Genomic DNA, 25,974 nt, shown 5'->3' on the forward strand with positions numbered 1-25,974 from the left:
ATCTAATTGTACTTGTAGGTTCCTGTAGGTTCTTGTACCATCAGGTTCTTGTACCTTTAGGTTCTTGTACTTGAGGGTTTCCAGTGTTCTGTCACGTTCTACTTCAACATAATGAACACAGTAAGATGTTAAAGGTTAAAGGTTCATTCCTGAGCTCCCTCACCAACGTCTGGTGTCACGTTTCAGATGTAACTGTCTCCCTGAGTCAGAAACTGTCTCCACGTCCAGCAGCTGCTCAGGTAAAGGTACAAGTACACATGTACTCAGTACAAGTACACATGTACTCAGTACAAGAACACATGTACTCAGTACAAGTACACATGTACTCCGTTACAAGTACAAATGTACTCCATTACAAGAACAAGTACTGCACTTAAAATCACTCCTAAAACTACAGACGTGATACACATGTACTTAAACACTAAAACACTGATACAAGTACCTTGTATGGTACAGTAATGTAGTAAATGTACTCTTATCTAAGAATATACAATCGTATATTTTAGCAGAATAAATACTTTTGATAATTGGAGTCGGCTACTTTACTAAACATTACTGAACTGGTACTTTTACGTCCGTCATGGATCTTAAATTGTTACACGCAGTATGCCCGCATGCTTTAATGCCACATTCCAGGAAGAACAACAACCTGTAAAGTGATCTTTAAAAACCAATAGGTAGACTAATGTTGTGAAGGTAAGTCTGAGCTGTGACTCCTCCCCCTGGTCACACCTGTGTAATCATTAACTCCTCCTCCTCCTCCTCTGTAGGTTCTTCTCATGCAAAGCAAAGTCTACTTTTTATTACCATAAAGGAGCCGAGAGTGAAAGGAGGTCACAGAAGGAGAGGGTGAGGCTAATCTAGAGCTAACATGGAGCTAACCTGAGGCTGACCTGGAGCTAACATGGAGCTAACCCGAGGCTAATCTGGCGCTAACCTGAGGCTAACCTGGCGCTAACCATAAACTGAGCTGCAGGTAAGAGGATGTGTCTCTCTGGAGTCTGAGCCTCTTTAACTCTTTAAACTCTTTAACTCCTTAACTTTCACATGATTGTCATCCCTTTCTCAAGCTCTGAATCCTGACCTTGTATGATCTGTTATCATTATGATGATGTCATAGTTTTGACCTCTAGTGAGAGTTTAGTGTCATAAAGTTTTAATGGCTTTGTGTCTGAGTTACACAATGAAGTTATGAGACATTAGAATCATATTATTAGATGTGATAATCATGGTTAATCTTCTATGTTTAATGATCTAATAAAACATTGAAGACTTCAGTTTTCTTTATGTTTAAACTCTAAATTATCCGAAGTGCAAGAAATATACAAAAAAGCTTCTTCCCGCCTTCCTTAACTGTCAGATTTATGAATGACTTCACACAGAAAGCAAAATGACGACTTCTTGACTTTCACTTTGAGTTTTCTTTTACAAAGTTGAACCAGTTTGACAGGTTAGACATTAACATCTTTATTTACACACTCAGTGGTTGTAAGGCTTCAGCGGTCTGCATCATATTTAATCAACAACAACAACAACCAGTGGATGCTCCATTTGCACTGGTTAAAAACCATCAAGATGAATATAAATCAATATGATCATAAACAAGGCGAATAAATCAATAAATAGAAACATTCATCAAATGCACAATATACACAAACATAGAATATAATTTTACTAGTATTAAACTAAAACAGAGAACCAGGAAGCTGCTGTTGCATCATCTCCCTCTCAGCTGTTGACACGAGCAGGTGGAGATGTTACCTGTAAACACAGAAGGCTCCGCCCCCTTAGAGCCTCTCACCTGTCATTCCCTCTGAGGTGGGACAGATGGACGAGGACGCCGAGTCCCTCTCGAGCGCCGCCGCCGCCTCGCCGGGCGTGCTGCAGACCATCAGGAGGACCATCCGGAGGGCGGCGGCCAACAGCCCGCTGGTGTCCGGGGGCAAGGGGTCAAAGGTCACGGCCGGCGACGCCTCGGACTCGCGACTGCCGACGTCACCGAGTGAGTACCGACGTCCAGCTGTCACGTGACCTCTGGAGGTCAGGAGACTCTGTGAGGCTGTGTACATGACTCCTTTCTTAAAGACGTGGTGGACTACATTTCCCAGAGTTCCCTTCACCGCACTCTGGTTCCACTCTGTGGTTCTGTGGGAGGAGCCAGAGGGAGTGAAGGTCTCTGCTTGTCCTCTGCTCAGGGGAACAGTAATCCTGAAGTTGGACATTCAGATTTGTCAGGTTAGCCTCAGGTTAGCTCCAGGTGTTAGCTTCAGGTTAGGTTAGCCTCAGGTTAGCTCCAGGTGTTAGCTTCAGGTTAGGTTAGCTCAAGGGGTTAGCTTCAGGTTAGCTCCAGGTGTTAGCTTCAGGTTAGGTTAGCCTCAGGTTAGCTCCAGGTGTTAGCTTCAGGTTAGGTTAGCTCAAGGGGTTAGCTTCAGGTTAGCTCAAGGTGTTAGCTTCAGGTTAGGTTAGCCTAAGGTTAGCTCCCAGGTGTTAGCCTAAGGTTAGCCTATGGTTAGCTCCAGATGAGACTCGGGTAATGTTAGCTCTAGGTTAGATTCAGGTTAGCCTCAGGTTATGTTTGTCATTATTATTTATTTTAAAGCATCTTTAATGTCCCGTGTTTGAAGGGTGGACATAATAACAACAACAGAGACCAGTGGGGTGAGCTGGGAGTGAGACAAGCTGGGTCCTGTTATGTAATCCACCTCACCGGTCTAGTCCAGGTCCTGGAGCTCCAGTCTTTAGATTCTGGAGCCGAGCCAAACTCACCCGCAGACCTGGTCTCTGCATTCCTGGTGGTTTAGTCTCAGGTTTCTGTGTGAGGACCCGAGACACAAAGTCCTGCAGCACACTGCTCCTTAAAAAATCGGGAGTGTGACAAAAATACGCGGGGTAGGGGGCCACAAACTATTGTCTGCGAGTTTGAGATCCCTGCTTTACACCCACTTACATCTAATAAAAAGAGTAATTTGATTTTTTAAAACTCAATTTATAACACTTGTTTATGTCAACATGATATTTAATAAATACTATTGATGTTTAAATATGATGGAAAATATACAGCAGGATCGGAAATACCAACTGTTGATAACAAAATCACAGTATATTGCTGACCAATTCAAGTGTGCACTTAATGTCCTCTATCCCGAAAGGTAAGACCGACTGAAACCTTATTACTACACAATCTGACCTGCGATGACATGAAAGTCGTTACTCACATCTAAGTTATACATGAAGACCTCAATTTTGAATTTAAAAAAAGGTGCAGTTTACTTTTAAAGTAGATATCAGGAAGGTTTTTAAATAGTTTCAAATGTAAAGCAATTATTATTATATTAAGTAAAAAAGCTACATTTAATGTACTAAAATAAAAATATATAATTGATTAAAAATAAATAATACATTCTAACTTTTTAAAAATATATATTGTGTTTCATTTAACTTAAACAACCTAGTAACTCTCCTTTTTTATTGTAAACGTTGCTCTGGGCTAATAACTAGGACATTCCGATAGGGGGCGGTAAAGCGCAGAATCGTTAAATGCACTAGGGGGCGATAAAGAGCAGAATCGTGAAATCCACTAGGGGGCGATAAAGAGCAGAAGTGTGTGTACAGTTTACTATGTTTCTGAGGTCCAAGCTGAAACTTTGTCTGGGGCCTAAAGAGGACCAGATCCAGGTCTGAGATCTATCCGAGAGAAATTCAAAGTTTTATTTAACTTTAAGTATCTACGAACGTGACGAAGAGAGACAAGTTCTTCTAGTCCTGGTCCTCTATATACCTCAGTGTAGTCCTGCTCCTCTATAGACCTCAGTCTAGTCCTGGTCCTCCTCTATGTTTCAGGTCTGAGCCTCGGTTCTCCGTTCTCGTCTCCTCTGAAGAACATCGGAGGACTTTTCAGCAGGAAAGAGCAAGATGAGAACGACAAAGGGAAAAGTGTGACGCGTTCAAAGACAGATAACACATTCACTTTTATACATATATATATATACAGGGGTGCACATAACTTTTTCAGTGAGTTACTCAGGTGAGTACCGGGAAATGGTGTTTGGTACTCACTCCATATGTAGCGTCAGCTTTTGTGACGTTCACCTACGGGGGGGGGTGAGTGACACTCCGGGGTCACGAGCCAATGATGATGCGGCCTCTCGAGTGGAGTGAAGTATACGTTACATAGGCCCAATCCAGACCCGCGTGCTGCTGTATTTACTATCCTGCAGCGTGCAGTGCCGCTGCGTGCAGCATGTTTCTGTCCACTGCGCCCCTTCTAACCTCATTCCTCCTCCAGCGTTGTTGCAGAAAGTCTTTTCCCTCCTCTTGCGCCGCTCGATCAAAATAATTCACTAATTGGAGCTCGCCTCTGCAGGGGGTCTGTGTGTGTGTAGGTGGGCGCACTTATTCGAACCATGTGTTTTTGTATAGCGGGCAGGGAATAAGTCAACCTCCCTTTACACAAAATCGAAATCCTGAAAAAATAGACATATGGCATGTTCACTGAATCTAGAGGGGAGGGAGGCGTTGGAAATGTCATGTAATTGGAAAAAGAAAAACGTGCTGGCTTTACCTTTTCCACATCCCCCCTCCCCTCTAAAAGGTTTCCAATCCCACGGGCAGTTTTCTTTTTTAACTCGTGGAACTATAATACAATAAGGATTCACACTAGCCACAGAAACCAGGGCTCCATACCTGAGTGGAAGCCCACACACACGGCCTGAATGGAATCAACTCATGACGATGTAAATGTGAAGCAGACTCCAGGAGGTGGTGTGCGTCTGTGTGTGTGTTTTTTTTACAGCTCTTACAGTCGCCTCCGGATCGACTGGCACCACAGCCTCGTTAAAGGAAATTTAGAAAATGGCCAACTAAACATGTAATTAGAATAAATTCAAACAAATTGCTATGGGAAGTGAAAGCAGCCCCCAAATAATAATAAAAACATAGATGAGGATGAAAAAACATGTTTGCAGCACAAACTCTGCTTTCTGGCAGAAGTCTGGCCTTATTTGGTCATTTCTCCTTTTAAAAATGTTTCTTTCAATTTGACTGCTTCTGGGTCATCAGTCAGGAGTTCCCCTTCCACTGTACTCCCCCTAATTCCACACACACACACACACACACACACACCCTCTCTTCCACGTTGCCATCACTCCCTCACCCATATGCTTGAGTGTTCTCCTCTCTGTCTCCGTTGTCTCCTTTGGAGTGTTTCATGTTGCACTGGGCACGAGAACAAGGGGATCGGATACACACCCCAAACAGGAAATGAGAAACTCAAGCAAATAGACCTACGTCTGAGAGAGAGCGAGCGACAGAAGCTCTCGGGGAAGGAATGCAGATAGATAAAGCGAGGGCAGACGGCGGAGGAAGTGAAATAGACGGAGTGAATCAAAGGGTGAAAAGGTTGTTGCATGCCGTGGGTGTGTGAGTGTGAGGAAAGACAGAGGACGAGGAACACCCCGAGTGTAATATTTATAGACGGTGACCACCCCAGATGATGCTGCGTAGCCCTGATGACGAACCATGCAGAGTTAAAAAACGTCCAATAAAGTGAAGACGCCCCAGGTATTAGGTGTAGAAAGCTTTCACTAGACCCCAGAAATCATGTTTATGTCAGCACATGAGGGATTATCTCATGAAATGGGTCTTCATTTGCATACATCTCCACAATGGATGAAGCTGGGTTCAAAATTCTTGTTTTCATTTGGAGTGAAATACTTTTTTTAATCTCTTATGTAGGAAGAACATGTTGTATAAATCATGCTACGAATGATAAATGAACAAACCCCTCTGGGAAAAACTCCAGAATGTAGAAAGGAATGAAACGGGAATGTTTGGAGTGTGTTACTGAAGAGGAGATTTCTGGCTCTAAAGGAATAATTGAGCGAAAACGGCCTTTAAAAATATGTTATGTAAAGTGCCATTCATTTTGAAGACATCTATGATGGAAAGGGTAAACCACTAATTCCATTGATTACTTACACAAATTTGCAATATCGTTTGTCTAAATATGCAAATGAGGCATTATCTAACGCTATCATTTGGTGACTTTAGTAGACATCTACAGACAGCAATAGACAATACAGTAAAATAAACACCCAATGTGTATTTTTAAAGTTTTTTTTCCACGAGTCTCAAAGAAGATTTTTTTTTTTTTTTAAAGACCATTGCATGAAAGATTGCTTCTTGCCTGTTGTCATTCCCAGGGTGTCAAATAAGACGCTTTGTCATCTTACTATTGTTATTTATTTATTAGTGATATTTGTGGTGAGTTTTTTCCCCTCATGTTACGGAGTTGGTGTACAGCTTAGTTTCCATAGATATTTTAAGCCCATGATGTTTTTTTCCTCAACCTAACTAAGAGTTCATTTAGTTTCAATCAGTTTCAAGTTTTTATTGTCACATCCCCTTTTATACAAGTATAATCGGTTTGTGAAATTCTTATGTGCAAAACACCCGACAGCAGTAGCAGACTAAAAAAAGAATAAGAATGAGAATAAACTATACAATATCCACACAAAAAAAGAAGAAAGTATTAACAATATATATATATAAAACAATGTAATAGAATATACATCATGACAATATATATATATAAAACAATGTAATAAAATATACACTTTTTTGAGACAATATATATATATATGTATATACATACAATATATATATACAATATATATATATATAAAACAATGTAATAAAATATACACCATGGCCATAGATATTCACAGAATATGTTCTGGTGTATAGTGTTAATGAGGGTCTCAGTCCTTGTTCAGCAGCCTGATGGCCTGACTGAAGAAGCTGTCCCTCAGTCTGTTTGAGCGGCACTTGATACTGCGGTATCGCCTGCCTGACGGTAGAAGGGTGAACAGTTTGTGGCCGGGATGGTTATTGTCTTTCATCATCCGTTTGGCCCTGGCCACGCACCGCTTGGTGTATATGTCCAGGATGGAGGAAGCTCACCTCCAACGATGTACTGTGCCGACCGCACCACCCTCTGTAGTGCCCTACGCTCCAGGGCGGTGCAGTTCCCGTACCAGACGGTGATGCAACCTGTCAGAACACTCTCGATGGTACTGGTGTAGAATGTTCTGAGGATGCGGGGGCCATGTTGAATTTCCTCAGTCGCCTAAGGAAATACAGGCGTTGTTGGGCCCTTTTCACCACGTGAGTGGTGTGCGTGGTCCATGTGAGGTCCTCGGAGATGTGCACGCCGAGGAACTTGAAGCTGCTGACCCTCTCTACTGCAACTCCGTCTATGGAGATGGGGTGTGCTCTCCTCTCCGCTTCCTGTAGTCCACGATCAGCTCCTTGGTCTTCTTGGCGTTGAGGACGAGGCTGTTCTCCTGGCACCACTGTACCAGTGATCCAACCTCCTCCCTATAGGCTGTCTCGTCGTCGTCGGTGATCAGCCCCAACACTGTTGTGTCGTCAGCAAACTTGATGATGACGTTGGAGCTGTGCATGGCCGTGCAGTCGTGGGTGTACAGGGAGTAGAGAAGAGGGATCAACAAGCATCCCTGAGGGGCTCCCGTGTTGAGGGTCAGCGGCTCTGAGGTGGTACTGCCCATCCTCACCACCTGGCGGCCCGACAGGAAGTCCAGTATCCAGCTGCACATGGTAGAGTGCAGGCCTAGACCTCTGAGCTTGGTGTCGAGCTTGGCGGGAACAATAGTGTTGAGCGCTGAGCTGTAGTCCACAACCAGCATTCGCACACAACAGTTCCTCCCTCCAGGTGGGAAAGGGCGGTGTGAAGTGCCATGGCAATTGCGTCGTCGGTGGATCTGTTTTGACGATATGCAAATTGCCATGGGTCCAGCGTGGCAGGCAACATGGAACAAATGAAGTCCTTGACCAACCTCTCAAGCATTTACTGACAATCGAGGTGAGGGCTACGGGTCTCCAGTCATTCAGGCAGGTTACCTTGGGGTGTTTGGGGACAGGCACAATGGTGGACATCTTGAAGCTCTCAGGAACAACAGCCTGGGACAGGAGAGGTTGAAGATGTCTGCGAAGACTCCTGCCAACTGGTCTGCACATGCTCTGAGGGCGCGCCCCGGGATGTGGTCGGGACCTGCCGCCTTCCGGATGTCCACCCGCTTGAAGGCTCTGCGCACGTCAGCCTCTGAGATGATCAGCAGGCTGGTCTCCTCGGGCAGCGCTGCCTTCGTGGGCTGCCGTTCACGTCGAACCGAGCAAAGAATGTATTTAGCTCGCCTGGGAGGGAGGTAGAGGAGTTCTCTTCACCGCTGGTTCTCCCTCTGAAGTCCGTGATTGTCTGTAGCCCTTCCACACACCTCTCACGTCATGGCTCTTGAGCTTTTCCTCCACCTTGTTCCTGAACTCCCGCTTGGCAGAGCCGATGGTCTTCTGGAGGTCGTGGCGGGCTCTTTTGTATTCCGCCATATTCCCGAGTCAAAGGCGGTGTTACGCGTCGAGTGCAGCGCGAACATCGCCATTTATCCACGGTTTCTGGTTGGGATAAATCCGAACCGACTTGGTAGGAACAACGTCATCTATGCATTTCTTGATGAACCCGGTGACTGAGGACGCGTACTCACTGACGTTGTTGTCCGACGCGACCCTGAACACATCCCAGTCAGCACGTTCAAAACAGTCCTGTAGCATAGACTCCGATTGGTCCGACCAGCGTTGCACTTCCTTCACAGCGATTGGTTGCTGCTTTAGCCTCTGCCTGTAGGCGGGGAGTAGTTGGATGGAGCGGTGGTCCGATTTGCCGAGCGGTGGGCGGAGGAGGGCTTTGTATCCATCCCGGAAGGGAGTGTAGCAGTGGTCGAGAATCCGCTCCCCAGCGTGTTGCTTGTTATGTGTTGGTAGAACTTGGAGAACTTTCTTCAGGTTCGCTTTGTTGAAGTCCCCCGCCACAATGAAAGCAGCCTCGGGGTGTGCCGACTCCTGCTCGCTGATCGCCCCGTAGAGTTCCTTCAGCGCTATGTCCGTGTTAGCTTGAGGCGGAATGTACACAGCAGTTACGGTGACTGCTGTAAACTCCCGCGGTAGCCAGAATGGTCGACACATGAGCATTAGGTACTCCAGGTCCGGGGAACAGAACGACTTGAGAGTATGTACATGACTTTGGTTGCACCAAGATCTGTTTATCATGAGACATACCCCCCCTCCACGATCTTTACCAAGATTCAAGAGATTCAAGATGTTTTATTTGTCACATACACACACAGGGTGTGCAGTGAAATGAAAGTGGCAATGCTCAGCAGGAATGTGCAAGGGCAACAAGTACACACTATTTACAAATAAAAAACAACACAATATTTACAGTAAGTGTGTGTGTGTGTGTGTGTGTGTGCCTAAGAGGGGCAGTTGTGTGGGTCTATGTGGGGGTCCTGGTGAGGTCGGAGTTCACAATCCTGATGGCCTGAGGAAAGAAACTCCGTCTCAGTCTCTCTGTTCTTGCAGCGTGACTACGGAGGCGCCTGCCTGACCGCAGCAGCTGAAACAGTCTGTTGTTGGGGTGGTGAGGATCCTTCATGATCCTGCCGGCTCTGGTTCTGCACCTCCTGGTGTACAAGTCCTGCAGGGTGGGAGTGTAGTTCCAATAGTGCGCTCAGCCGAACGCACTACTCTCTGCAGAGCCTTCCTGTCCTGAGCGGAGCAGTTGCCAAACCAGGCTGTGATGCTTCCTGTCAGGACGCTCTCTACAGCTCCAGAGTAGAAGGACTGAAGGATCCTCTGGGAAACTTTAAATTTCCTCAGCTGCCTGAGGTGGTAGAGGCGCTGCCTTGCCTTTCTCACCAGAGTGTCTGTGTTTGTTGACCATGTCAGATCCTCGGTGATGTGGACTCCCAGGTATTTATACCCGCTCACCCTCTCCACAGTAGTCCCGTTAATCCCCAGTGGTAGTACCAGAGAGAGTCTTTGTTCTGTCCGCGCGGTGGACGGAAAATCCTGCCGGCTCGATGGCTGAGTCGGTAACCTCCTCCGACATCCATGTCTCCGTAAGGCAGATGATGCAGTTGTCCTTAGTTTCCCGGTGGAATTGAATACGAGCCTGTAGCTCGCATAGCTTATTGTCCAAAGACTGTACATTTGCCAGTAAAATGGTGGGTAGTGGGGGTCGATTGGCTCGACGTCTCAGCCTGACCAGCACGCCAGCTCGCTTCCCCCTCCGTCGGCGACGTTTGCGTGAGATCGCGCCTAAAATGGACGGAGATAGTTCCGCTACTGTTCCTGGCGGGACGTCCGAGTAAGAGTTGAAAAACTCTGGTAGGCGGCGAGCAACTGCCGATCCAATCTCCAGAAGTGTGCATCTGTCGTACGTTAACTGGCTGCTAACGTTTTGTGCAAAAATAGTCGCAATAAGAAGAATAAATAACAAAAAACTACTACAAAATCCGGGAGCTCGCAACACAGCAGCCATCACGTACGGCACCATATCCAGTGTTTGTGTCTGACTTCGCAGCGTTAACCTCGTGTTTACTGCGATACAAAGTGATGCGAAGGGCTCCCATAAAGCATCAGTGACGAGAAGGAGTGTGTTGGCCTCCATGTTGGGATCTTTTTTTCACTTCTGATTCCAGGGGCTGTCATCGCACGCCCACCTCCCACAGTTGTACCAACGTGCCGAATACCGGGAAATGGTGTTTGGTACTCACTCCATATGTAGCGTCAGCTTTTGTGACATCCACCTACGGGGGGGGGGGGGGGGATGTTAGTGAGAGTGTGCTCACCTGTGTGTGCGCATCACGGCTGAGCGATGTGCGCGCCGGCATCTGATCTCTGCCGAGCCGAGAAGAGTTGTTGACGGGGGGACGGGGGGGGGGGGTGCAATACTTTTTTTTTCGTCCCGATGTGCTTGCACACGCCGGCATCGGAGCGCTGCCGCGCGCGAGTCGGAGAGCCGAGAAGAGTTAACGCGACACGTAGAGACAGAAATGACATGCTGTTGGTTAGAGACGATCAATATCAGATCGGTCTTGTACGCAAAGGCGCGAAGTAACACAAGTGGCATTATGCATTGTTGATTATTTTCACGCATGGTACCTGCGTACCAGTTATGTGCACCCCTGTATATATAAATATATTAATTAGGGCTGTCAATCGAATAAAAAAAAAGTACTAATTAATCGCACATTTTGAAATTCATTAATCGGGATTAAAAGTTTTTTTTTCTTCTAAAGACTAAATCTTCTAAATGAACGAGTAATCCCTTCAGACAGCGTGTATTTTAGACACTTGTTTAATTGTATTCTTTTTTAAAGACAAAACTTCACACAGAGCTGTGTTTTCAAAGAGGCTCCTACATATAAAGTGCCAGCGAGGTATTTAATATCGTGGATGATAAATTGTTTCTTCAGTGAAACATCCAGATTTGTAAGAAAAGGTGTATTAGAGACCCCATTGGTCCTGTCATCTTTAACACTGAACAGCAGCAGAACCAGTGACCTTGATAAACTGACCATTCTATCAGGGTGAGGCCCCGCCCCCCTGTAATGTTCTCTATCGCGCCAGATTACAGCAGAAGTAATGTACGGTTCTTTCCTTAAAGACGTCTTTGTTCTTTTATTAAACTAAACATCTGTTGTTGGTCGTCTCTACAGCAGCATGTCATTCTGTCTCGATGTGTCGTTCACTCTTCTCGGCTCTCCGTCTCGCGCGCCGCAGAGCTCCATGCCGGCGTGTCTGCGCGCGCATCGGGGCGGAGCAACAAAAAAGTCCCCTGCACCTTCCGCCCCGCGTCACCGACACGTCGCCCTCTGTTTCTCTGTGAATATCGAGGAGCAGACGCGAGGAAGGAGGCGGACTGCCGCGGCTCGACACTCAGAGGAGTGCAAAAATTTCAACGCACACCAGAAGTAAACAAAGTTGCGTTAATTGCGCTAAAATATTTTTGTGCGTTAAACGCGGCCAAATTAATCGCATAGATTGACGCGTTAACGCTGACAGCCCTAATATTAATATATGTATAATATATGTATAAATATATATTAATTGTTTTCATATATAAATATATTAATAAATATATAAGTATAAATAAATATATTTATATATTTTATATCAATGCAGCAATGTGTGGGTAAAAAGCCTTGTGGTCACTGTGAGTTTCTCTTCAGATCCCAACATGAGCTTCGGGGACTCTCTTCTGAAGCGAGGCGCCTCCATACGGAGGAACCTGACATTCAGCAACAAGAAAGATAAAACCGGCAGGCAGGAGGCGATGGGCTACGTCTCCGAAGGCCCGGCGGAGGAGGGGAAGGAGCAGAAAGAGGAGGTGGAGGAGGAGGCAGAGGAGGAAGAGATGGAGGAGGCTTACATGCTGCCAGACCTCCCCCACACCCCACTGTCAGGTACCAGCTCCTCATTCAGTTATCAGTCTGTCACCTGATGTACGCCCACTAGCTCCCTCTGTTAGCTCTGTGTTTGGTCTCCACCTCCTCTCTTTGCTCTGTGATTGGTCTCCACCTTCTCTATTAGCTCTGTGTTTGGTCTCCACCTCCTCTCTTTGCTCTGTGGTTGGTCTCCACCTCCTCTGTTAGCTCTGTGTTTGGTCTCCACCTCCTCTAATCCTCTGTCCGTATACTTCATCTCCTTCGTGCTCCAGTGATGCAGATCAATAAGCTGATCGAGATGGAGGTGCTGGAGGAGGCGCACCTGAACCTGCTGGCCCTGCGGCAGGAGTTCCAGAGGGAGCGTGCGCGGTGCGGCGAGGACTCGCCCATGGAACTGTCCAAGAAAGAGAAAGACCTGCACCTCCTCTACGGCGAGCTGAGGAACAAGCTGCACGGCATCGTGCGCGACTCCAACTCCCTTCCCTCCAGAAACAAGGCGCTGCTGGTTCCCGTGGCTCGCATCATCCAGGAGGAGGAGAGGAGGGGGGTGGAGCCCGGCGGGCTGGCGGGCAGCTGGATGGCGGCGTGGAGGGAGGCGGTGGGCGAGGGCGTGCGGCTGAAGGTGGCGAGCGTCCACCTGGAGCGGCCGGAGCAGAACGTGTCCTGGCTGGCGGTGCACCTGGGGTTGCTGGGCAAGGCCGTGGTGGAGGACCTGCAGGGCGTGAGGCGCGAGCTGCGCTGGTCCTACCCGCCCAGCTTCCAGGTCTTCAGCGCCTACGTGAGGAGCTACCACGCCGCTGCCGGGCGCCACGTGACGGCGCTCGGGCTGCAGACCACCGAGCTGAAGGACCTGTACGCCCTGCTGGACTGGATCCTCAACCGCTACCAGAGGTCGGTGCTCTAGACCAGCACGTTGAAGTCCTCCTCACCAGGAGGAGACGGCGGAGGGATCTGAGGAGAAAGTAGAGCCAGTAGAGTCATCCGCTAATAAAGTAGTTCATGAATTAATATTAATATAAATACACTAATAAACTAGTTTATTAATTAATATTAATCTAACTGAACTAATAAATTAGTTGATTAATTAATATTAATATAAATACACTAATATACTAGTTTATTAATTTATATAAATACACTAATAAACTAGTTTATTTATTTATATTAATCTAAATTTACTAATAAACTAGTTTATTAATTAATATAAAAACACTAATAAACTAGTTTATTAATTAATATAAATATAAATACGTTAATAAACTAGTTGATTAATTCATATTAATATAAATACACCAATAAACTAGTTTCTTAATTAATATAAATATAAATATGTTAATAAACTAGTTGATTAATTCATATTAATATAAATACACCAATAAACTAGTTTATTAGGGACTGGTTTCATTCATATCCGTTGATCCTCACAGGAAGCGGCTGAATCAGGACAAACAACCTAAAACAAATCCTCTCACAACATTTGAATCCACAGTTGAAGCTTGACATTCTCTGGATGCCAAAACAGGAGAAACTGTAACGAGGCCTCGAGTCCCTCAGATTATGTAGAGTAGCACTTCAGAAAGATTTGAATCACATGCCGTCACACTCCGAGCGGGAAATACATATATTAATATATTACATCACAATGATGCACTTACAGATAATAAAATAAGTATTTATGTGCATTAAAAAGAAGAGCTGTGGTGACATGGGACGGGTTCTCCTTCTGTCTCCTGTCTCCTGGTCTCATGGTCTCATGTCTTCTGGTCTCCTGTCTCCTGGTCTCAGCGAGAGGATCATGGGAAGTGAGTCTCTGCAGCCTGACATGATGGGCGAGAGCGCCGCCCTGCTGCTGGAGGACGAGAACCTCACACAGCTCAGAGACAAGTTCTGCTGCCGGGTGAAGGTGAGGAGGCCTGCTGGGGCCTTGAGGGTCAGGGGATAGACCTGAAGGGTCAGGGGCCAAACCTGGAGGGTCAGGGGCCAAATCGGGAGGGTCAGGGATCAGGGGAACGGGCCCTCTAGTCCTCACTGCTGGTCTTGAGGTCTTCTTTGTCTCCTCAGGAGGACATGAGGTCTTCTCTGGACCGGGTCATTGGCCTGGAGCAGGAGGACGTCTGGAGGGACGGCCGGTCTCCAGAAGAGGAGGAGCAGCTCCTCAACGCTCCCTTTCACATGGACATCTGGACGGTGAGAGCATTAATTATTATATTAAACATATAATAATAATGTCATGGAGACACATGTCCTTCAATAGCCCGGGTTTAGTGGATTAAAATATTCGTATTTATATTAAAGTAAGTACGACTGAAGCATAATAATTAGAAATAGTCCATGACAGCACATTAGTACCTGAAATATTATGGAGACATCTTCTCATGTTCGAAGAAATGAATGTTATTTTGCTTAAAATCCTACTTTAAACTAACTTTTAAAATGTTTGTATATATTGATTTAAATTATTTAAAAACCAGTACATTAAATATGTAAACATTAATATATGTACTATCTTTACAAAGAAAACAAATACAATATATATATGTTTTTGTGTTTGTTTCTGTTTTTCTTCTACTTTTAACTTTTGAAAAAGAATATGCGGTGGTAGCAGAAAGCTCACCATGTCCTTCTCTCTCAGACGATGAACGGGTTCGTGAAGCTCTCCGGACTCATCGACGCGGAGCTGAAGCAGAAAGTCACGAGCTGCTGCCTCCAGGAGCTGAGGGGCTTCCCCAGGAGGTGGGAGACGTATAGAGATTCATATGTGTGTATATACAGTATATTCGTGTGTGTGTATATATATATTGTGATGCAGTTTAATGATTATTAATACTTTGTGATTGATTTATATTTTAATTAATAATCTTAATCTGCTAAACTGACAAAAGTAAAATATTTATTGGAGTAAGATGGAAATATTACTATTGGTGGTCTGGTAGACTGACTCCTCCTCCTCTCAGATTCGAGGAGGAGTTCCAGCGGCACTGCAGCTCCCTCAGGCCTCAGCCTCTCTGGACCGAGTACCAGATAACGTACATCAACAGCTTCTCTGCTTTACAGTAAGTCACGTGACTTCCTCAAATTACCCATGATGCTTAGGGGCAGCCCGACGTGCCCAGACAAACCATGACAGGTGGCACACCCCGGGGAAGTACCTTGTTCAGATTACTCACCAATGAGTTCCTCTTTTAGAAATCTACGATTCAGTCCTTCAGACCTCCCTGGAACCATCTTTAAGGTTCCACCTGGAACCCTTTCAGAGGGTTCTACCTGGAGCCATCTGTGTAAGGTTCCACCTGGAACCCTTTCAGACAGTTCTACCTGGAACCATCTCTGTAAGGTTCTACCTGAAACCATCTGTGAGGTTCCACCTGGAACCCCTTCAGAGGGTTCTACCTGGCACCATCTGTGCAAGCTTCCCCCCCAGGTCATCCTGTGAGAGAATCTAAAGTCCACTGTTCTACGGCGTAACGGTTCCACCCAGAAACGTTCCACCTCATAGGGGTGCTAACAAGAATCAACCTGGGAGGTTCTATCAAGAACCCTTTTATACTCAAAGGGTTCCACCGAGAACCTTTAGTATTACAAACAACCTTTAAAAGAACCCTTCCCCCTCCCCAAAAGGGTTCTTTACAAGCAACAGGACCGTGATTTTCTCAAGACAAATACGATCCAACAACCTAGTTCTATTTTGGTTTCATGATCTTAAACTCGTGATTTTTAAGTTCTGCATCCTTACAAACAAACAAACAAACAAGCGGTTCAAAAGGTAGTTTAGAAAGATCCTGGAGAACGTCTTGAGAGACAGAACGTTGAACCCTGGTGACTCATGGCGGAACACTTGACTAAAGGAACGGTATTAAAACAACAAAAACTCCAGTAGAAGTAAAAGTACTCTTGTGAAAGGAAGTCGGCTCGGGGGGAATTCAAGGTTGCCGCATCTGTAAATTTGGAGGTGAAACATGAGGCCCCAAAAAAGACGTTTCATTTAGTGTAAGGCTCCTTGAACCAGAAGGATTGTAAATTGTTGCTTTGACATTGATGAGATGAAGTAGGGTAAGAAGAGGGGTCCTGTGCTCCTGCAGGCAGCACATGGACGGCTACCGGGACGCCTGTCCGGACCAGCTGGATGGGTTCAGGCAGGAGGCGGCGGGGCTGATCGGCCGGCTCTCCAAGGCTCTGGAGGACCAGTTCAAAGACGACGTCCAGGTGAGTCTCACGCCACACCTGGTTTTAGGGGAAAGCCTCAAGGTTCTGGTCCTGGTCTTGTTTCCTCACTGAGAGATGCTGCGGTTTTCTGAAAGGGGAATCTAAAAAAGAGGATATTCCTTTTGAGGAAGTCTTCAAGAGTCACGAAGGAGCCGGACATCGGTTCACTGATCTGAGATCTGCAGCTAATGCCGCTAATACCGCTAAAGACGCTAAAGCAGGTAAATGTAGCAGCTAATGTATATAAAGAAGCTAATGCCAATAAAGTGGCTAAAACATGCTAAAGCGGCGAAAGCAGCTAATGCTGCTAAAGACGCTAAAGCTGATAAAGATAATAAAGCAGATAAAGGTAAAGATGAAGATAATAAAGGCAAAGATAATAAAGGTAAAGGTAAATATAATGAAGGTAAATGTAATAAAGATAATCAAGGTAAAGATAATATCTATATTATCTTTACCTTTATTATCTATAGATAAAGGTAAAGATAATATAGATAGTAAAGGTAAAGATCCTGAACGCATCATCTCACTCTTCCGGTAAGCTCCGGTTGCCAGCTCAGCAGCGAGCATGACTTCTTCTTCTCTCCCTCCCGCTCCCTCTTGCTCAGTGTGTCTCATGTATAGTTATCCCTCTGCCTCCCTTAATGATAACGATACATGCAACAAGTGTAGTTTATTTGCTAGGTTGGAGGCAGGTCTAAGTGGGTTCGATGCACGGCTCCACGACATCGAAGCTCAGACAGCTAGGCTAGTTAGCCCGCCCTCTCCCGTAGTCGGCGCGGAGCTACAGTCAGCTGTTAGCTGTTCTCCAGCAGCAGCCGAGCAGCCGGGAGGGTGGGTAACTGTTCGTAGGAGTATTAAGTCTACACAGAAGCTCGCTGTGCACCAACCACTTCACATTTCCAACTAGTTTTCCCTGCTCAGCGACACACCCGCTGAGGAGCACATCCTGGTTATCGGGAGCTCTATAGTCAGGAACGTGAAAATAGCGAAGTCGCGGACCACAGTCGTGTGCCTCCCGGGGGCCAGAGCGGGCGACGTGGAGTCTTGTTTGAAACTGCTGGCTAAGGATAAGCGGAGATACAGTCAGATTGTAATACACGCCGGTGGTAATGACTCCCGAGCCCGCCGGTCGGAGGTCACTAACATTAATGTGGAATCTGTGTGTGCTTATGCCAAGACCATGTCGGACACCGTAGTTTTCTTTGGCCCTCTCCCAAATTTGCTGACTGACGAATTGTTTAGCCGAATGTCGTCTTTCAACCGCTGGCTGTCGAGGTGGTGCCCAGCGAATAATGTGGGCTACGTAGACAACTGGAAGACTTTCTGGGGAAAACCTGATCTGATGAGGAGAGACGGCATCCATCCCACGTTGGACGGAGCGCGTCTCATTTCTGCAAATATGACCAATTTGATCGCCGGACTTAATCCATGACAACCCAGGGTTCAGATCAGGAACCGGGAGCAGAGTTGTAGTCTTACACCCTTCTCTGCTCTTCCATTCGAGCAGTTACCCACCCACAACTCTAGAGGAGAGACTGTGTCTGTCCCACGGCCACTTCAATTAAATAAATCAAAAGTAAGCAGAAGAGGAGTCGTACACAATAACCTTATACAAGTTAACACCATTATTTCAGCAGTGCAACAAAACGGGACTATTAAATGTGGTCCCCTAAATATTAGATCTCTGTCATCTAAAGCTGTGTTGCTAAATGATTTAATATCAGAGAATCACATTGATTTATGTTGTCTAACTGAAACCTGCTGAGTCATGAAGAATATGTCAGCCTAAATGAATCGACTCCTCCAAGTCATATTAATACTCACATTCCTCGAGGCACCGGTCGAGGAGGTGGAGTAGCAGCCATCTTTGACTCGAGCCTATTAATAAATCCTAAACCTAAATTAAACTACAACTCATTTGAAAGCCTTGTTCTTTGTCTTTCACATCCAACCTGGAAAACACTACAGCCAATTCTATTTGTGATTCTGTACCAGCCACCAGGTCCATATTCAGAGTTTATATCTGAATTCTCAGAATTTATATCAAGTTTGGTTCTTAAAACTGATAAAATTATTATTGTAGGAGATTTTAATATTCATGTTGATAATGATTGCCTAGGTGCTGCATTCATCTCATTGTTGGACTCGATTGGCTTCTGTCAGAGAGTACAGAAACCCACTCACAGCTTTGGCCACACGCTTGATCTTGTTCTTACTTATGGCAAAGACATTGAGCATTTGAAGGTCTTCCCACAGAATCCTCTTCTGTCAGACCACAACCTCATAACTTTTGAATTTATACTACCGGAGTGTACACCGTTGGTCAAAAGTTTCTACACCAGATGTCTAACTGACAGTGCTGTAGCTAAATTTTAAGAAGCGATTCCTTCTGCATTTAATTCAATACCACGTCTCAATATAACAGAGGACTCCAGGTCTAACTTTAGTCCGTCCCAGATTGATCATCTTGTTGATAGTGCCACAGGCTCACTGAGAATGACACTGGACTCGATAGCCCCTCTGAAGAAGAAGACAGTGAGGCAGAGGAGGTTTGCTCCCTGGTATAACCCTCAGACCCGCAAACTAAAGCAAAAGTCACGAAAGCTTGAAAGCATATGGCGTTCAACTAATCTGGAAGAATCCCGCTTAGTTTGGCGAGATAGTCTTAAAATTTATAAGAAGGCCCTCCGTAATGCCAGAACAGCCTATTACTCATCAGTAATAGAGAAAAATAACAACAACCCCAGGTTTCTCTTTAGCACTGTCGCCAGGCTGACAGAGAGTCACAGCTCTGTGGAGCCGAGTATTCCTATAGACCTCAGTGGTAATGACTTTATCAACTTCTTTAATGAAACGATTTTAACTATTAGGGACAAGATTAATAATCTCTTGCCCTTAACCAGTGCCAATCAGTCCTCAAGTGGAATGGCCTTGGAAAAGCGCTGTATGCCCTGGTGTATATTTGGAGGGCTTTTCTCCCATCAACCGTGACCAATTATCTTCAACGGTTTCTACTTCGAACACGTCTACCTGTCTCTTGGACCCCATCCCGACGAGGCTGCTTAAAGACGTTTTGCCTTTAATTGGCAGCTCTCTATTAGATATTATGAATATGTCTTTGCGAACAGGCCACGTACCACACTCCTTCAAAGTGGCTGTAATTAAACCTCTCCTGAAGAAGCCCACTCTGGATCCAGAGGTGTTGGCTAACTACAGACCGATCTCTAACCTCCCCTTCCTCTCCAAGATCCTTGAGAAAGTGGTCGCAAATAAGTTGTGTGACTTTCTACATCATAATAGTTTATTTGAGAAGTTTCAGTCAGGATTTAGAAAACACCACAGCACCGAGACAGCACTGGTGAAAATTACAAATTACCTTTTAATGGCAGCAGATAAAGGACTCATCTCTGTCCTGGTCTTGTTAGACCTTAGTGCTGCATTCGACACCATTGACCATGACATCCTGTTACAGAGACTGGAGCAGTCGATTGGCATTTCAGGCACAGCACTAAGTTGGTTTAAATCCTATTTATCAGATCGATCTCAGTTTGTATTTGTAAACGATGACGCCTCGATAACCAGCAACGTTAATCACGGAGTTCCACAAGGTTCTGTGCTTGGACCAATTTTATTTACCTTATACATGCTTCCTTTGGGCAATATTATCAGGAAACACTCCATAAACTTTCATTGTTATGCAGATGATACTCAACTATATCTATCGATCAAACCAGAGGAGAGCAACCAACTCGGTAAAATTCAAGCATGTCTTAAAGACATAAAAACATGGATGACCTGCAACTTCTTGATGTTAAACTCAGACAAAACCAAAGTAATTTTACTCGGCCCTGAGCGCCTCAGAGATCAATTATCTGGTGATGTGGTTTCTGGAGATGGCATTGCTCTACCAACACCACTGTAAAGAATCTTGGCGTTATCTTTGATCGGAACTTGTCCTTTAACTCCCACGTAAAGCAAATCTCAAGGACTGCATTCTTTCATCAACGTAATATTTCAAAAATCAGGCACATCTTGTCTCAAAAAGATGCAGAAAAATTGGTTCACGCGTTCGTTACTTCGAGACTGGATTACTGCAACTCCTTATTATCAGGCTGCTCTAATAAGTCTCTTAAGTCAATTCCTTATTATCAGGCTGCTCTCATAAGTCTCTTAGGTCCCTCCAGTTGATCCAGAATGCTGCAGCTTGTGTTCTCACTAAAACTAAGAAAAGAGATCACATCACTCCTGCATTAGCTGCTCTGCACTGACTCCCTGTAAAATCAAGAATCACTTTTAAAATTCTTCTCTTAACGTACAAAGCCTTGATTGGTGATGCACCATCATATCTTAAGGAGCTTGTATTACCATATTGCCCCAATAGAGAGCTGCGCTCACTAAATGCGGGACTACTTGTAGTTCCTAGAGTCTTAAAAAGTAGAATGGGAGCCAGAGCCTTTAGTTATCAAGCTCCTCTTTTATGGAACCAGCTTCCACCTTCAGTCCGGGAGGCAGACACAGTCACCTCATTTAAGAGTAGACTTAAGACTTTCCTCTTTGACAGAGCTTATAGTTAGGGCTGAATCAGGTTCACCTGGTCCAGCCCCTTGATATGCTGCTATAGGCTTATAGCTGCCGGGGACGTTAGGATGCACTGAGTACCTATCTCCTCTTTTTTCTCTCCTTAGGGATGAATTTTCATCTCTCAATCACACGTTACTAACTTTGCTTTCTCCCCGGAGTCCTTTTGACTTCACGTCTCATGGGGTCATCGGACCCTATGAGACGGCATAGATCCTATCTGCCTGATGGATCATCGAGGTCTGGGTCGTGGAATTCCTGCTACCGACTACGCCACTGCCCTGTTGAGACTCCGCCCACTGTTGAGACTCCGCCCACTCCTCCTCCCCACCGCCATCTGCCTGATGGATCGTGGAGGTCTCCATCGTGGAATATGCCTACTATGAACTAGTCATACACTCTGTCATATTCATTGAATGTATTTAAACTCTAAATCTGTCCTTCTGTACACATTACATCTATTGATCTGTCCATCCTGGAGAGGGATCCTCCTCTGTTGCTCTCCTGAAGGTTTCTTCCCTTTTTTTCCCCCTGAAGGGTTGTTTGGGAGTTTTTCCTGGTCCGATGTGAGGTTTTGGGGCAGGGATGTCTACGTGTACAGATTGTAAAGCACTCCGAGACAAATTTGTAATTTGTGAAATTGGGCTATACAAATAAACTGAATTGAATTGAATTGAATAATAAAGCAGATAAAGGTAAAGATAATATCTATATTATCTTTACCTTTTATTATCTTTATCTATAGATAAAGACAATCAAGGTAAAGATAATAAAGGTAAAGTTAATATAGATGCAGATAAAGGTAAAGATAATATCTATATTATCTTTACCTATAGATAAAGACAATCAAGGTAAAGATAATAAAGGTATAGATAAAGATAATAAAGCGGATAAAGGTAAAGATATAGATAATAAAGGTAAAGATAATATAGATACACATAATAAAGTAGATAACGGTCAAACGGGCGATCAAAGTTGTGGAGAACAAAGAAACATTTGAACTTCCTGTTCTGCAGCCGTTCCTGAGGAGGATGATGACGAGGAAGTGGCTCACCAATGATGAAGACTTCGGCCATCTTCGCCGTCGGACGGAGCTGCTGTCTCAGCACTGCACTCTGATGAGGTCTCCACACAATCAGGTGAGGAGGAGGTGGAGGGATTGAAGGGATTTTCAGAGCCCCCCCGCCTTGCTCATGATTGGTCAGCTGCCAAAGTGTGGGCTAAGATGAGAGACTTCCTGGCACCTCCTGATGGGGCCCCTGGGAGGTGACTGGGAACAGTGGTCAGACAATGAGGGGTCAGGCTGAGTAATCACCCTGGAGCTCGGGAGAGGAAACCTTGTTTACTCTCTGCACCACCTTCTTGGAAGTTCCAGTTTATCAAATCTGACGCCAGGATGCTGCAGGACTTGTTCATGGAGCCGGACCGGTCCCCCTGGACCCAGTCAGGCGGACTGGGAAGAAGCCAATGGGGTGTTAGTTCATGTGATGGCTGCTGGTCATGTGACAGACACATGAAGGGAAACACCCTCATTTCCCTTTTCTCTTCCTGCCATCCTGTTATGTGTGTGTGTGTGTGTGTGTGTGTCTCTGTGTGTGTATGTGTTTCCTGCCTACAGCACCTGGTGGGCCGTCTCCACTACCACGTGGTGAGGGAGTACGTCGGCCAGCTGATGAAGAACAACTATTCCTGTAAGAACAGGAAACACCAGAAGGCGGCGAGGAAGATGAGGCTTCAGTGGAGAGAGCTGAGCAACCAGTTTGAGAACATGGTAACCGGTGCTTCTACTTGATCTCCTCCTTCTACTTCCTCTCCTACTTCCTCTTCTACTTCCTTTCCTACTTCAAATTCCTCCTCTACTTCCTCTCCCACTTCTACTTCCTTTCCTACTTCAAATTCCTCCTCTACTTCTTCTCCCACTTCCACTTCTACTTCCTATCCTACTTCAAATACCTATTCTACTTCCTCTCCTACTTCCACTTCCTCTCCTACTTCAAATTCCTCTTCTACTTCCTCTCCTAAATCCCCTCCTTTATCCTCTTCTTCTTCCTCTCTTACCTCCTTTTCTTCTTTTACTTCCTGTTCTACTTCCTCTCCCTCTCATACTTCTACTTCCTCTTACTTCTTCTCTTACTTCCTCTCCTACTAACAGAATGGGGGTCAAGCTCCAGAAAGGCTGGATCCTACATTCCCCATGATGCAACAGTAAATAATCTGTTTAGACTCACATTCCCGTGTTCTGATGGTCTCTGATCCAGAAGTCGGCTCACGAGTGGCTCTACGCGGCGGGAGACGACCTGAGCGACGTCTTGGTGCAGAAGAACCACAACGACATCAAGGACCACCTGCAGCCCCTAGTGGAGCACTACCCCGACTTCAGGTAGACTCGCATACCCCTTCTGGTCCACCTAGTCAACCAGACCACCTCGCATACTCCTTCTGGTCCACCTAGTCAACCAGACCACCTCACAGACTCCTTCTGGTCCACCTAGCCAACCAGACCACCTCATAGACTCCTTCTGGTCCACCTAGCCAACCAGACCACCTCACAGACCCCTTCTGGTCCACCTAGTCAACCAGACCACCTCACAGACTCCTTCTGGTCCACCTAGCCAACCAGACCACCTCATAGACTCCTTCAGGTCCACCTAGTCAACCAGACCACCTCACAGACCCCTTCTGGTCCACCTAGCCAACCAGACCACCTCATAGACTCCTTCTGGTCCACCTAGTCAACCAGACCACCTCACATACCCCTTCTGGTCCACTAGCCAACCAGACCACCTCACAGACCCCTTCTGGTCCACTAGCCAACCAGACCACCTCACAGACTCCTTCTGGTCCACCTAGCCAACCAGACCACCTCATAGACTCCTTCTGGTCCACCTAGCCAACCAGACCACCTCATAGACTCCTTCTGGTCCACCTAGCCAACCAGACCACCTCACAGACCCCTTCTGGTCCACCTAGCCAACCAGACCACCTCATAGACTCCTTCTGGTCCACCTAGCCAACCAGACCACCTCATAGACTCCTTCTGGTCCACCTAGCCAACCAGACCACCTCACAGACCCCTTCTGGTCCACCTAGCCAACCAGACCACCTCACAGACCCCTTCTGGTCCACCTAGCCAACCAGACCACCTCACAGACTCCTTCTGGTCCACCTAGCCAACCAGACCACCTCACAGACCCCTTCTGGTCCACCTAGCCAACCAGACCACATCACAGACCCCTTCTGGTCCACCTAGCCAACCAGACCACCTCATAGACTCCTTCTGGTCCACCTAGCCAATCAGACCACCTCACAGACCCCTTCTGGTCCACCTAGCCAACCAGACCACATTACAGACCCCTTCTGGTCCACCTAGCCAACCAGACCACCTCATAGACTCCTTCTGGTCCACCTAGCCAACCAGACCACCTCATAGACTCCTTCTGGTCCACCTAGCCAACCAGACCACCTCATAGACCCCTTCTGGTCCACTAGCCAACCAGACCACCTCACAGACTCCTTCTGGTCCACCTAGCCAACCAGACCACCTCACAGACCCCTTCTGGTCCACCTAGCCAACCAGACCACCTCACAGACTCCTTCTGGTCCACCTAGCCAACCAGACCACCTCACAGACCCCTTCTGGTCCACCTAGCCAACCAGACCACCTCACAGACCCCTTCTGGTCCACTAGCCAACCAGACCACCTCACAGACTCCTTCTGGTCCACCTAGTCAACCAGACCACCTCACAGACCCCTTCTGGTCCACCTAGCCAACCAGTCCAGCTTACCTGAGTCCAGGAGGTTCTGTCCCCTCCTGTTTGAGTCCTTTATGACCCCTGTGATAATAACTCTCTGTATCTCTGCTCCCTGCAGCAGGAAGCACCTGCAGGCCGTCCTGGCCTTCAGGGGTCCGCTGGGAGTCCGTGAGCGCCAGCTGATCCTGCAGCGCTACGAGGAGCTGAAGGAGAAAGTGGGCATGGCCGGCGACCTGAGCCGGGTCCTCTTCGCCGATATGCCGGTCACCGTCACCACGGGCTGCCTCTCCAGCCTGCCAGCCTCCTGCCTCCGCCGGCTGCTGCCTGGCAACTAGCGGGAGGCCGGGACCTCTGCACCAGGACCTGGTCGTGGTCCTCAGGACCTGTTTCTCCTCTCTGGAGCTGTGCTTTGGGGGTCGGTAACCTTTGTCTAACACCAACACCTGGCGACGTTTGCTTCAGAGGAGGAGGAGCAGGAAGAAGAAAAGGACAAGAGGAGGAAGAGGAGAAAGAGGAGTAAGAAGAAGAAGGCTCCAGACCTCCAGGATAAGAAAGGGAGAGATGGTTTCTGTAGATTCATCCGCCGCTGAAAATAAAGCTTCAGATCAAAGAGAGAAAAGACTGTAAACCTGCACTGTGACAAGGTGTGTGTGTGTGTGTGACTTCCTGTTAAATCTCTGATGCCAGATGAACTTGTGTAATCTCGAGTGAGAATAAATTCACTTTTTATGTCTTCATGGTTCATGTGTCCATGATTCATGTCTTCCTGGTTCATATCTTCCTGGTTCATGTTTCCATGGTTCCTGTCTCCATGGTTCATGTTTCCATGGTTCCTGTCTCCATGGTTCATGTCTTCATGGTTCATGTGTCCATGGTTCCTGTCTCCATGGTTCCTGTTTCCATGGTTCATGTCTCCATGGTTCATGTCTTCATGGTTCATGTGTCCATGGTTCATGTCTTCATGGTTCATGTGTCCATGGTTCATGTCTCCATGGTTCCTGTCTTCATGGTTCATGTCTCCATGGTTCATGTCTTCATGGTTCATGTGTCCATGGTTCATGTCTCCATGGTTCCTGTCTTCATGGTTCATGTCTCCATGGTTCATGTCTTCATGGTTCATGTGTCCATGGTTCAT

General features: G+C 46.3%; 1 protein-coding gene across 2 annotated transcripts; it reads left to right on the forward strand.

Moving 5' to 3' along the window:
• The first annotated feature begins 888 nt into the window (after positions 1-888).
• On the forward strand, positions 889-25,574 carry exoc3l4 (exocyst complex component 3-like 4). Of its 2 annotated transcripts, XM_056427307.1 has the most exons (14): positions 889-976; positions 1,819-2,002; positions 3,841-3,933; positions 12,087-12,320; positions 12,575-13,193; positions 14,088-14,205; positions 14,364-14,489; positions 14,935-15,035; positions 15,257-15,355; positions 16,382-16,505; positions 22,103-22,225; positions 22,705-22,857; positions 23,345-23,466; positions 24,958-25,574. In XM_056427307.1, the coding sequence occupies exons 2-14, from the start codon at positions 1,828-1,830 to the stop codon at positions 25,172-25,174; spliced, it is 2,304 nt and encodes a 767-aa protein (XP_056283282.1). In that variant the 5' UTR covers positions 889-976; positions 1,819-1,827; the 3' UTR covers positions 25,175-25,574. The 2 variants fall into 2 exon arrangements, with proteins under 2 accessions (XP_056283282.1, XP_056283283.1); XM_056427308.1 differs by lacking the exons at positions 889-976; positions 1,819-2,002; positions 3,841-3,933 and adding an exon at positions 10,962-11,828.
• The last annotated feature ends 400 nt before the right edge of the window (positions 25,575-25,974 follow it).

This window comes from Pseudoliparis swirei, chromosome 11 (genome assembly GCF_029220125.1).
Source record: "Pseudoliparis swirei isolate HS2019 ecotype Mariana Trench chromosome 11, NWPU_hadal_v1, whole genome shotgun sequence".
NCBI lineage: Eukaryota > Metazoa > Chordata > Actinopteri > Perciformes > Liparidae > Pseudoliparis > Pseudoliparis swirei.

Coding starts and splice junctions, on each gene's coding strand:
- exoc3l4 (XM_056427307.1), top strand. CDS start 1,828: ATGGACGAGGACGCCGAGTCCCTCTCGAGCGCCGCCGCCGCCTCGCCG. Junction 3,934..12,086: donor TGAGAACGACAAAGGGAAAA/GTGTGACGCGTT, acceptor GTTTCTCTTCAG/ATCCCAACATGAGCTTCGGG. Junction 12,321..12,574: donor CCCCCACACCCCACTGTCAG/GTACCAGCTCCT, acceptor TTCGTGCTCCAG/TGATGCAGATCAATAAGCTG.